At 42.3% G+C, this 13417-nt stretch overlaps 1 protein-coding gene across 1 annotated transcript in view; it reads left to right on the top strand.

The window, feature by feature from the left end:
* Positions 1 to 13417, top strand: part of PCSK5 (proprotein convertase subtilisin/kexin type 5) — a 213173-nt gene that overhangs the window by 183819 nt on the left and 15937 nt on the right. Inside the window, exons 23-24 of the mRNA XM_033164114.1 lie at positions 1261 to 1464; positions 5064 to 5132. Of these exons, the coding sequence (XP_033020005.1) occupies positions 1261 to 1464; positions 5064 to 5132 (273 nt within the window). The remainder of the gene's footprint in view (positions 1 to 1260; positions 1465 to 5063; positions 5133 to 13417) is intronic.

Here is a 13417-nt window from a genome sequence, read left to right as displayed (position 1 = left end):
GCAGTGGCAGCCTAGACAGAGGGATAGAATGGCCATGAGCCGCACTTTACAGATGCCAGTCCTTTGTCTGAAGGTATCCTCTGTTTCAAGGGCTGCCTGGTCCAAGGCTCATTAAAGATAAATAACTATTTTAAGAAGGGACAGCAGGGGCCTTGGAACTTTCCACTTAGAGGTTCTTGTCAGCAGACATAGTCACAGGCTACTCCCCACTCTGGTGCATTGCATGTCTATTTAAATCAAATACATTTGCATCTCTGTATATAAATTTAATATACTCTCCAACATTCCCTAGAAAATAGGGATATTCTATTTGCAAATGTGAATTTTATGCCAGCCTGTGCCCTCTTTTGTCTTTTTCAACATGCATTTCCGCTCCACAGAACACTGTGTTTGTGTGTGTGTGTGTGTGTGTGTGTGTGTGTGTGTGTGTGATGTGGCAGACAACCCATTTAGTCGTCATGATCTCAAGGACAGCAGCTCTTAAGACTGTATTCTCAGCTAGGGGAAAAACAAGGTGATTGAACTCAGGTTGCCTTTTGGATTGACTTGGAAAACACTCAATCAAGTTGCATTAAGTCTGCGTCTTTAGGTTAAAAGGTTCACAATGAAAACAGTGAAACATCCTCCCACCACTGTGTGTGATTTTATCTAGAGGACAAGCGTGCAGAGGTAGATGCAATTCTAAACATTTGTTGATACATAGAAGTATTTATTTTCAACAAAATTAACAGTCCAGTTCTCATTGTCATAAATCCAGCTAGTTTGACAAGAGGTTTGAACAAGCCAGACAGCACATGGGAAACCAGCAATGCTTTACATGGCAGTATGAATGCCCCCCCAGAATACGTCTGAGAATCAATGGGGCTTACTGCGTGAGCACCTTCAGGGAACCTTTCTTTTCCAGTCATTGCTTTTCCTGAAGATTTCTCTGCATTAATTTAATTAAGCACTTCAGGCTTTCAGAGAAAATAATGGGCTTCAGAATGAGTTTCTGAAAGAAAAAGGTTCAGTTATTTTTAATGGGAAACCTTTCCGTTTCTAAGCAGACAGGTAAATGTAATAGAAGGGGCAGCAGCAACTACAAATCTCAATTACGTAACTGTTCTGGTGGCTCAGCCACAAATGCTCCCACTAATCAGTTCCCCAGATCAAAATGATCTTTTAATACAAACAGGAAGGTTTGGGGTGGATTTGTTTGTTTTTGATGAACAATTCTCCTAGTGTTTTTTGTTCTGCTTTGTCTTGCTTTCTCCCTTACAGATAAGAAAGGCAACGCACGCTTCCTGTACCTGGGAGATTGCAGAGAAAGTTGCCCCCTGGGCCACTATTCTTCAGAGGAAGAGAACACCTGCCTGCCCTGCTTTGAGCACTGTGAAGTTTGCCCTGATCAAACCATGTGCGAAAGATGCTTTGATGGATACTACCTGGCTGGTAATAGCTGCCAGAAGCACAAATGTAGAAAAGGTAAAACTTCTGACAACAGCACTTTAGCACACTTAAGGCCAAACACTCAGTATGTTCTCCTTGATTCCATAATTGTAGAGCTGGAAGGGACCTTCGGGGTCATCTAGTCCAACCCCCTTCAATGCAGGAATCTCAGCTAAAGCATCCATGACAGATGGACATCCAACCTCTGCTTCAAAACCTCCAAGGAAGGAGAGTCCACCACCTCCGAAGGGAGACCGTTCCACATCAAGGCACACTGGCGCCAACTAAACAGCTGGCTGCCAATTTCCTCCCACCTCCACACACACCAGTAATATTAATTACAGTTTAATTTTTTATAAGATTTACACACTGCTTGATTGGTGTGTTTTGTTTTGTTTTTTAAAAAAAACCTTCAAAGCAGATTACAAAAAAGATAAAACAATAAAATTATCACTAAGAAAAAATAACAATTTAAGACATTTAAAAAGTTAAAATAGCAGCAGACTAGAACAAATTAAGACTCACATCAACTTTCTAAACATCTGAATAGGCTTGTCTAAACAAAAATGTTTTTAACAAGCACTGAAAAGAATACAGTACAGGGAAGAAAGAGGGAGCTGATCACCAGTAGAGTAACATACCCTGTGGAGGAAACCAAAACCAAAACAAACAGTATTAAAAACATTAACAGCACCAAGAAGGATGAGAAATCCTTGAGTTTGGAACTCTCTGATCTGAAGAGATTAGCAAACATTTAAATCTCATACCAGCTCCCGTTGCTCAGTCCCAGCTCCTGCCACCCTAGCAGTTTGAAAGCACGTCAAGTGCAAGTAGATAAATAGGTACTGCTCCGGCGGAAAGATAAATGGCATTTCCATGCGCTGCTCTGGTTTGCCAGAAGCGGCTTAGTCATGCTGGCCACATGACCTGGAAGCTGTACTCCGCCACAACCCCAGAGTTGTACGTGACTGAGCCTGACGGTCAGGGCTACCTTTACCTTTACCTTTACAGTAGCACAAGCTGGCCTCTTTGGGATGCTTTAACAACAATTTACAAAAATGACTGTTTTGCTCTGATGAAGATGCAATGATGCAGAGTGAATTTCTTAATCCAATCTCCAGTTTTTCAAATACACAGATTTTCTGAAAGCATTTCAGCCCTCTGGTCTCTGTGGATATATTTATTTAAAATCAATAGACAAAAAACGAAAGAGGTCAATACATTAAACACACAAAATCTCAACCCTCTCTTCAGGGAGGGAAATAGTTGACATTGTTGGGTGACCCTTCTAAGGCTGCCCTCAGAGTTAGCTCCACTGCAGCCCACAGACTGACTTCTGGATAGACATGTAAATTGTTCACTGGGGTTGCAGTTAAATTGACCCACAACAACAAACTCATCAATGTTTATAAGCTTTACGCATTTATGTTCAACATTGCCACGCTTGTACAAGACCTCTGACTGGAAGTCATCTCCCCAAAGCCTGGAGCTTGCCTCCATTTGCACTTCACATCCACCATATATTTTTAAAACAATCTGACCTCTGGTGAAGAGCAAAACCATTACATTAGTGCCTTGCTCATTTCCATAAACAGCAACAACGTCGGCTACTGTTGCTTGCTGCTGAAAATACTAAGAAAATCATTTTGGTTCATGCAAAATGATAATCAAATTTACTCTAAATACTCTTGTATGCCATCATATACTGAAGGACATGAGCAGAGTTTTGTTTCTATTTCAGCTTTGATGAACTTGAAATGAACATAAGCATTTTGGTTATGAAAACCATTTTGTTCTGGGATTAGAAACTTGCCTGTCTAATAATATGCCCTCTGTCCAGACAGCTTGACACATCTGTGCTCTGTACTGCATCTGGCACAACAATGAAATAAAATAAAAACAAAATCAAAAATTCTTTCTAGTAGCACCTTAGAGACCAACTGAGTTTGTTCCTGGTATGAGCTTACGTGTGCATGCATGCACACGTAAGCTCATACCAGGAACAAACTCAGTTGGTCTCTAAGGTGCTACTAGAAAGAATTTTTGATTTTGTTTTGACTATGGCAGACCAACACGGCTACCCACCTGTAACCATAAAATAAAAAGTTAGTGGGGTAGTTGCAACAGTGCACTGTTAACATGCAAAAGCTTTGTTTTCACAGTAAAACTAAACAAGCTTCACCATTAGGACTCTAGCATAGGAGGTGTGCGCAAGGCCAAGGGGAGGGAGGGCGGCAGCTGCCTCCCCTAAACCAATATAAATCAATATAAATACTTAACTGAGGTTCTGCCCACCTAACAAAAAGCCTAGCTATGCCCATGAATGGAGGTAAAACAATTTATTGGGTGTGAGGCTCCAGAGCAGGGGTCAGCAACCTTTTTCAGCCGTGGGCTGGTCCACTGTCCCTCAGACCTTGTGGGGGGCCAAACTATATTTGGGGGGGGGGGGAATGAACAAATTCCTATGCTCCACAAATAATCCAGAGATGCACTTTAAATAAAAGGACACATTCTACCCATGTAAAAACATGCTGATTCCCGGACCGTCTGCGGGCCGGATTGACAAGGCGATTGGGCCGCATCCGGCCCACAGTGACCCAGCCCTAGATTATAGTGAAAGAGGTTGATGCAAAATTATTTCCCAGTGGTATCCCAGGTCCTGTAAGGTTTGTTGGAGCTAATCAGAAGCAGTGCTAGAACAAAGCAAGCAGCAGCATGAGCAGAAGGGCAAGCAGGGCCCCAACCCGGATCTTACACAACTCCCCTCTGCACACGCACCCTGGAAGAGCTCTAACACAAAAGGCTTCAGTCTTCACACTCAAACCATTGTGACGGAGGGGATGTCTCTTCTGCCTATGGAGCTCCTCCATGTGGAGAACTCTCACACATGTCGTTTAACAGATAAAGAGAAGTGTGCCACCCTGTGAGGTAGGCCAGTGGTTATCAATGTTTACGCCGTTATTGGCCACCAAATGCCCCTAAGTTTAAAAAGTGGACATGAAAACATTTCCAGGCAATTTATTCTGATAAATAGGTATATTTAATGATGCACAGACCCCAGGCATACATTTATTGAGACCTTTGTGCCTGATGGTCACCTGCCATCTCCTTAATATTGATATTAGTGTTGTAATGTGGGGATCGTGATTCAGCAAGTGATTTCAGCTCTGACATAGCAGGCAGGAGACAGCTTCTTCACGTAACACTCTTTATTCAGACAAACAAGACTGGGGAACTGAGGAGAGGGATGCTACATTTCTAGGAACAGAAAGACTGGCTAGAAGGGATACATTTTGGAGGGAACAATCTCAAGCAACCACAAAGCTGCCTTTTGGTGGGAACCAATAAGACTGAGGATCCAAATACAGCAACTTGAATGAACCAATAGTAGCTGTTCCTTCTGGAACAGGAAGGCAGCTACTTTTCCCTAATGTCAATACAGACACTAATAATACAGATATGATAACCCTTGAATCAATACACAGCAATTAGCAGACAATGGAATATTGGGGGGGGGGAGTGCTGCTGACAGACCAAAGTTACAAGTTTCTGTTAGTCTCAGAGAAATGGTGTTTGGACTCCCATGAAGTGACATCCGTGTATGTTGACTGTTTCTTGGACTGTCCAATGTGCAGGTGAAGCAGAGGAACTTGACTCGGAAGACTGCATTCCTTGTGTAGATGGATGCCTCTCCTGCAGCCTGGGTATGATTTATTTTTTAATCTTTAAGTGTGTACTTTCAGTTATTTCTTTAATATGCACTTATATATTTGTGTTTTTTGTTTTGTTTTTTATTCTTATATGCCACCCTTCAGGGCCTCCCTAGGCAGCTTACAAAAGCTAATTTGTTTCATGCACATACTAGGATAATTTAGCTTCATATAGATAACAGGGCCTGGAGTTGAGCTGGACGCTGGCACAATGGAAGCTAGTATCCCTGTCACCACAGCAGTCATCTTGCCCCACAACAGCCATGTTGTGTTATGCCGCATTCCCACAACAGTTAGTGACTGGCACCCACAGAACTTTCTCAAAATATGCCCACAGGCCCAACAGTGGTAGCAGGGGCGGCGCGCGGAGTCACCCCCCCAAGGGGTGGGGCATCATGACGCGTACATCGCAACGTCACAATGCACGTCGGGCGGGCTGCGCATGAGCACAAATGCCACACATGAGCAGTCCATCCGGCCCAGCACTGCAGCGACCCGCCGAGCAGGTGGTGGGTCATGGGGCTGCCCCGTCCGTGCTGCTTTACGGACGGGGCGGCTCGCTCGGTTGCCGCAGGAGCAGCAGCGCCGACTCGGATGCACTGCGCATGGCCAGTATCTGAAGAAGTGTGCATGCACACGAAAGCTCATACCAAGAACAAACTTAGTTGATCTCTAAGGTGCTACTGGAAGGAATTTTTTTATTTTTTTATTTTGTTTTAAATCAAAGCAGGTGACACAAAAATCAAAAGGTTTCTGTGCTTGTGTGAACTTGTCTAGAGTCTGATAGTTGAGGGTAACTAACTCGCCTTCCCCACTTCTGGAACATTCCTCCTTTGGAGAATGCAGTCACACATCTTTTTAGGTGATAAATCATTTGGTAGGATTGTTGTCTATTAGGCAACTCTGTTCCTCTATGAGCTATGTTTAGTTCCCAAACTCAGTGTATTTCTGGGTCAGGAGCCTATAGGAAACCCTTGAAATTTGAAACTGTGGTGAGCTGCTACAGGTGATGCTACTGATGCACAGCACAGTTTCCTCAAGGAATGGAGTGGGACCCTTCAATAGGCCTCAGGTGGGTCTCAGTGCCGCAGCCTCCTCAGAGCCTCCTCATTTGCTTGTCCATCCTGCTAGCAGCCATAGCCCTTTGGTTGTGGGGAGAAAGAAAGGCCAGAGGAGGTGTGAAAAGAGTTAGAAAGTGGAGTGAATGGTTGTTTGTTTGTTTGTTTGTTTGTTATTAACAACCTCTTATTATATATAAAGTGGGAAAAGAAAGGAAGGGTATGAGAGGAGGAACATGTGAATATAAAGGGACAAGGGAGAAGGGATGAAAGAAACTGATTTTGGGGGGGCACACACGGATAAAGGGATTAGTTGAGTGTGCAACAGAAAGTGAGTAGAAATTAGTAGAGATGGGTAAAAATACACTGAGGGGCATGGGGGCAGGTGGGAAAGGGAAAAATATAAAAGAAAAAAAACATTCTCTACTTAAAGCCTGTGGTTCATCAAATTCTGACTTAACTGGTTAGGCTGAGTGATGATACTTCCAGAGCAAATGTATGCGCATAGCTTGATGAAAGCTGAGCTGTGGAACTCCTTGCCACAAGCAAAACACTGTGGCAAAGAATTTAGCAATTTCCAAAGATGGATTGGAGATCAGTAAAAAAATTATGTCAGTAGTTACTAGCTGCTGTTATGCTAAATGCTGCCTCCCTCTGCCACTATTTTGTGACTGCTTTTTGCTCCTGCACTATCGTTTTTGTGAGTGGTGGGCCTCAGTAATTCTCAGTTGTCATTATGTGAGCCCTGGGGGTAAAAGGTTTTAGAACCTCTGATATATAGGATACCTCTGATTCCAGAGGCTTATAAAGAGTGAAATGGGATTTCGTTATGGGTATGTTACAGTCTAATAAAAATTGCTCCCGGGCTACAGTATGTCAACCTTCATATGGCTGCAGCAGGAGAAGCTATATGTTGATGGGCTGTAATGGAGGAAACCTGTTTATGCCATCTCTTTATTCCTTTCCTTCCAACTGCTGGATGAAAATTAGAACAAGAATCTGAGCCTGCTTATATTTTTATTTCGGGCCAAGTTGTCATGACATGGGGAGGGAACCCCTACCCAAGTACCACAAGCTCAGTCCAAACACCCCCCCCCCCACCTCAGTGCAGCTGCTTTTCATCAAAGACATCAGGATATCTGATCACGGATATTCCATGTCATGTCCAATTTATCCTTTAGTTATTGTTTTTCCTATAACTTTGAAAACTTTAAAATTCCATTATAGGTCAAATTTTCCTGTGATGTTTAAGCTTATTAATGCCAAAAATAAATCATGAGGAAAAAGAAATGTGCATTTTATGCTCGATGTTTTGTGCTAATATTGGCAGTCACCATCCAAATACCATCTGAAGAGATGGACAGACTGCATTTACAAACTCAGATGGAGAACAGCTATTGTTTGTTCTTTTCTCCCTTATATTACTCTCAGTGGTTTGCTGTGCTATATGGTACATAATTAGAAGTTCAAGGACGTTTCATTTTGCTAGTTTTATTACTTTGTGCTCACAAAGCCTGGCAGGAGTATGTTGGGAGGATCTATGACCTTGGGAATGAATGGGAGCAGGACGACCCAGAGAAAACACAATTTCAAACTGCTGGAGTTACAAGCAGAGTTAGGTTTTTTTTTTTAACCCAATCAGTATCACAGAGACATTTCCAAATGTAGATAAGCTTAGACGTCTTCAAGCAGGGTTGCAAACTCCTGAAAGCCAATATTTTGGTACCTGGAAGAACCCACCCCAGGGTAAACACCAACAGGATGAAGCTGTGATACATCAGTCATGGAACTGAAAAGTTGAATGGGACCCCGAGAGTCATCTAGTCCAACCCCCTGCCAACTTCCTGTGGTGTTACTCAACCATTTGTTTGCTAAACTGTCAGCTTGGTACTTGCAAAATGCAGGTACAGTGGTACCTTGGGTTAAGAACGTAATTCGTTCTGGAGGTCCGTTCTTAACCTGAGGTACCACTTTAGCTAATGGGGCCTCCAGCTGCCACTACGTCACTGCTGCACGATTTCTGTTCTCATCCTGAAGCAAAGGTCTTAACTTGAGGTACTATTTCTGGTTTAGCGGACTCTGTAATCTGAAGCGTCTGTAACCCGAGGTACCACTGTACAGTTTTTGCATTGTAAAAGGGTGCTGATGCAGCCTGCATTCTGGACAGAAGCAAAATATAAAATCAAAAATTCTTTCCAGTACCACCTTAGAGACCAACTAAGTTTGTTCTTGGTATGAGGTTTTGTGTGCATTCTTCAGGTATCTGAAGAAGTGTGCATGTACACGAAAGCTCATACCAGGAACAAACTTAGTTGGTCTCTAAGGTGGTACTGGAAAGAATTTTTTGATTTTATATTTTGTTTTGACTGTGGCAGACTAACACGGCTACCTACCTGTAACTGGACAGAAGCAGTTTTGTTTCTTTTCTCAGAGGTCATTTCCACAGTCGGTGGAAATGTGGTGTCAGGGAAGGGGGTTGACTACAACCTGAACCTCTGAATATCCATCTGTGAGGCTCTTTCCGGAGAGTTGTCCATATGAAGCTTTTCTGTTCACACCTTCAGATGACTATGTGGAATAGAAGAGGTGCAATGAGTGTAAAGCTATGCAACCCCCCCCCCAACTCTTCCACCCAATCACTGCATGTAGATATGCTGTTTAATGAGGGCTTGGGACAGTTGTAGAACCTGTGGGAGAATCCAAAGTGCAGGGGTCCAAGTTTATGGGGCATTGAAGACCTGTTGCTATTTTTGCAGCAGATCCCTGTCTCCAGTGTCCTAGGGCCAGCCAATCAGCATGAAAGGGAAGCTTTTTAGCCACGAGAAGTCTTCTCACTCTTTGTGCCGATGGGAGCCAATCCAAGTGAAAGGAGGCGAGTCAGTCACTGGTGATTGGCTCCTAGTGTCACTCTTGAGAAATCACATCAGAAGAACAGCGAGGAGTAGTTGTTCTGTTTGCTCTAAAGCTAAGCTAGTAGGATAGGGCTGCCATGTGTCTGGAATTTCCTGGACATAGCTGGGATTTGCCTGTCAAAAATGGTGTCTGGGCAGAATTTTTTAGAAAAAAAAATAGGTTGCGAACTTTTGAGATTTTTCAAAAATCCTAACCCTAACACTTCAAGAACTTTGCCAGAAATAGCTCAACAACTCTTGCGTCATATACAATGGAACTACAAGTAAACACAACTTTAATGACTGAACGAGGATATTGCTGTACTCCAAATCATTTGCCCAAGATAGAAGATAGTAGATCTATCTAACTGAAAGGCAACACATGGAGACCTCCAATGATCATTGCAGTGCATCCCTAATTATTATTATTGTCTACAATTATATTCTTATATAATCGTAAAGAAGGGGTGTGACTATTATGAAGGCACCCTGCAGTTCTAAATTTATATTCATACTACTAGTGGCATGACAGAATTCTTAGGTGCACTCAGTACTCCTTGCTTCAAATCATTTATCTGGATCACCTTGTCAGCATTCTCCCACTCTAGGGCCTTACTGGGGTTAAAAAAAAAAAGCATCAACATTTTATAGCACTTGTTTTAGCATGTGGTGACTGATCCTTTTTAACCTATCGTTGTCTTTAGATGGCATGCTGAGTATCCAGTTGCGGAACTTCCCAATCTCTCCTCTCTAACTGTCTTTCTGAGAGGCCCATGCAGGCACAAATAAAACCTTAAAACCATCTTTTAAACTTAAACTGTATTTAGTGCAGGCATATTTGCAAGTGTGATGTAATAACTTGAAAAGGGTTCTGCAGATTCCATTTCGTGTGCATCCTATACAGAGATAGGAAAGAAAGACAAGGATGACTTTGGAATATTGAAAGAAGCTAATGATGCATCTAAAGGACACATCTGTCACATTTATGAGTTGATGGCTGGAACTATGGCAGTTACATTTTTCACTAGGATAAAATATTTTGGTTTCTGTTGGAAAGAAAGCCCAAACACACAAACAAAGACACTAAATCTCAAAATCATCCCTGATGATGAACAGCTACAATACCTAGCAAGACGGAGAGCTTGGCCTTATCTATTGACCTAGCTGATAAAATTAAGGGTGTTGTCTCTTCATAACCAGGTTGTCACAAGATCATGAAGCCTAGACTTGAATTTCTCATCTGCATTCTATTCTACATCAGTAAGATACACAGACATAAGAGTCTCAAAGTTATATTTCAACCTCACATGTAAAAAATTCCAAAGAGATGGGGAAACACTCCTCATGTGATATAGAACCTTGTAAAATCCATCTCAGCAGTTTAACTTTAAGAAAAAACTGACAATTTAACTTACTTGTAGCTGACATCTTTCACCACTTAATTTTTAAAACATGGAAATGAATTTACCCTACTATTTGTAAGGATTTTCCCTCTATTGGCATGCTCATTGCTCACCCCCTTAGCTGAAAACTATCCTTATTATAAGTCCTTCCCCAAACAGAGCCTTAGATTTGTATAGCTGCTTGCTTGCCTTTCTCTTGAGAGCAGCAAAATACTTCCTGTTCCACTTCATTTGAGAGCTTCATGTGAGATGGAATTCTGAAAACTTGATTGCTGATTTTCTCATGTGGAGCACTTTGCAAATACCATCGAAGATCATAAAGTCAGCTGGACCAAGTCAAAGATCCATGTAATCCTGCACTGAGCATCCAAAGCTCTTTTAACCATACTTTCCTGATTTAAATGAAACAGGAAGCCATAACTTCCTGCTTTGTTTGCTTGAAAGGAGGAGTAAAGGGGCTGTGTGCATGGGCCTGCTCCTATTCAGCCAAGATATGATAAACAAAACTCATTGCTTCTGACTAACAGATGCCTGAGGCCCGCAGTCCCTTGTTGTCAACTGAATTTAAGCATGAGGAACTGAGATTGACAGATTCACCCATCTCTACCCAAACCTAAACCAAGCTTTCCCAACCTCAGGCCCCCATACATTGGATTACAGCTCTCAAGATCCCTCACCACTGACCCTGCTCACGAGGGATGGTGGGAGTTGTAGTCCAACAAGATCGGGAAAGATGGCTCTAGATGGCTTCTCCCTGCAGTTTTGTGTAGGTGTTGAACATCATGGGGAACAGAATGGACACCCGAAGCACCACTGAGTCCCTGTAGTACGGCCTTCTGAGACTGATTCTCTAAGAAGGACTGTTGTCAACATAACACAATGCTTCCTAAACCCAGCTCAGCTGTTAACTGTTCAAAGCGCTAATCGATTTTGCACCTTAGAAGAAAATGGCACAGCAGTATAAATGAAATTATATCATCATTGTGCATAGTTATTTTGCTTATTTAATTAGAAGGGGGGAAGCTTGTTGCTCTAGAAAACAGATTACCCTCCATTTTTCTGATTTCAATGTAAATTTAAATTGAGTCTGTATTATACATGAATTGTTTTGCAAACTTCTGCAATCAAAACAGTATGTGAAACATCTAATATTGAAGGTTGGGAGCTTCATTGCAGGTTGTCTTCTAGGTTGAAAAGGTATTGGGTATTTTTATTACACACACCCTTTTCTCACTCTATTAAAGTATAGTTAAATGTCAAAGCATAAGCCTCGTTATACGAAGTAAGGCCTCTTTCCTACTGCAGGCATAGGACTGGGATGCACAGATAGGGAGGTGAGTCTGAATTTGAGTGGAAGTATACTGTTGAATTGAAATTTGCCTAGTATGCCTAGTAACGCATCTCCTGTAGTCCTACAGTAAAGGTAAAGGGATCCCTGACCATTAGGTCCAGTCGCAAACGACTCTGGGGTTGCAGCGGTCATCTCGCTTTATTGGCCGAGGGAGCCGGCGTACAGCTTCTGGGTCATATGGCCGGCATGACAAAGCCGCTTCTGGTGAACCAGAGCAGCGCACGGAAACGCCATTTACCTATTTATTTACTTGCACTTTGAAGTGCTTTCGAACTGCTAGGTTGGCAGGAGCTGGGACCGAACAACGGGAGCTCACCCCGTCGCGGGGATTCGAACCGCCGACCTTCTGATCGGCAAAGCCCTAGGCTCTGTGGTTTAACCCACAGCGCCACCTGCATCCCTACAGTAGTTTGTTGTTTATAGATGCCCACATGGTTGATTTCCCCCAACATTGAGTGCAGCACACCGACAGCTACCTCTGTATCCGGCTTCCTCGGGTAATATATTGTTTTAGTTTACAAACTTTAAAGCAGTCACAGTTCTGAATAATTGCTTTTGGCAAGAGAGCTGGTTTTCTCTCAAAAAGGACATTCAATATACTTGGAAAGATGATATAGTGAAATGCTGAATACAATACATAAGAGTTATGGGAGATACACTGATGATGATAATAATTAGAAATAATAATAATAATAATAATAATAATAATAATAATAATAATAATAATAATAATTTATTTATAGTCCACCCATCTGACTGGGTTTCCCCAGCCACTCTGGGTAGCTCCCAACAGATTAAAAACAGAATAAAACATCAAATATTAAAAACTACCCCAAACAGGGCTGACTTCAGGTGTCTTCTAAATCTCCAACTGCCTGACCTTAAGGTAGTGAAATATCTAACACATCTGGCACAAGGTTTGGGGAATACAAAATGTATTATCACAGCAAATTCCGAGAAAATTATATGTAGTCCCGTACTGAACTCAGAGTGGTTTAGTAGCTAGCGTGCCTGACTTTGGCTGCAGTCTTGATGCCCATTTACCTGGGAGTAGATGTGCCAACTTGAATAAAATAGGGGGGGGGGGGGTCGCAAGTAAGCCCTGCCCTGCATAATTGATCACATGACGTGGTGCATGGACACCATTTCAACGGCAATGCCCATCAACTTGAGGGTGGCTCCCTCATATATTTTATTGGGGGGCGAAGCCCCTGGGGGTTGGCTCCTTTGCCTGGGAGTAAACCCCAGTGAACTCAGCTGAGATTTATTTCTGAGCACACATGCAGAAGATTGTTCTCTTTCACACAAGCTCAAATTCCTGCACAGTCATGAACTCAGTATAAGTTAAGTCCCAATCTACAAAACTGAACTATGGCATCCAATTATTTTCCTTATTATGAGGCTGAATCATATAACAATTGAAGCAAGGCACATATTTAAAGAAGGAGAGAGATAATTAGTCATGTTTTTTAAAAGACCCTTTGATTTCCAGTTCCAAAAATATTTCTATGCATGCTTATTTAAAACTGCCTTTGGTTAGCAATAACAATGAATTTTGTGTTGGGGATAGCACAAT

This window comes from Lacerta agilis, chromosome 11 (genome assembly GCF_009819535.1).
Source record: "Lacerta agilis isolate rLacAgi1 chromosome 11, rLacAgi1.pri, whole genome shotgun sequence".
NCBI lineage: Eukaryota > Metazoa > Chordata > Lepidosauria > Squamata > Lacertidae > Lacerta > Lacerta agilis.
The sequence above is the reverse complement of the archived record's forward strand: the minus strand, read 5'-3'. Positions and strand labels throughout refer to the sequence as shown.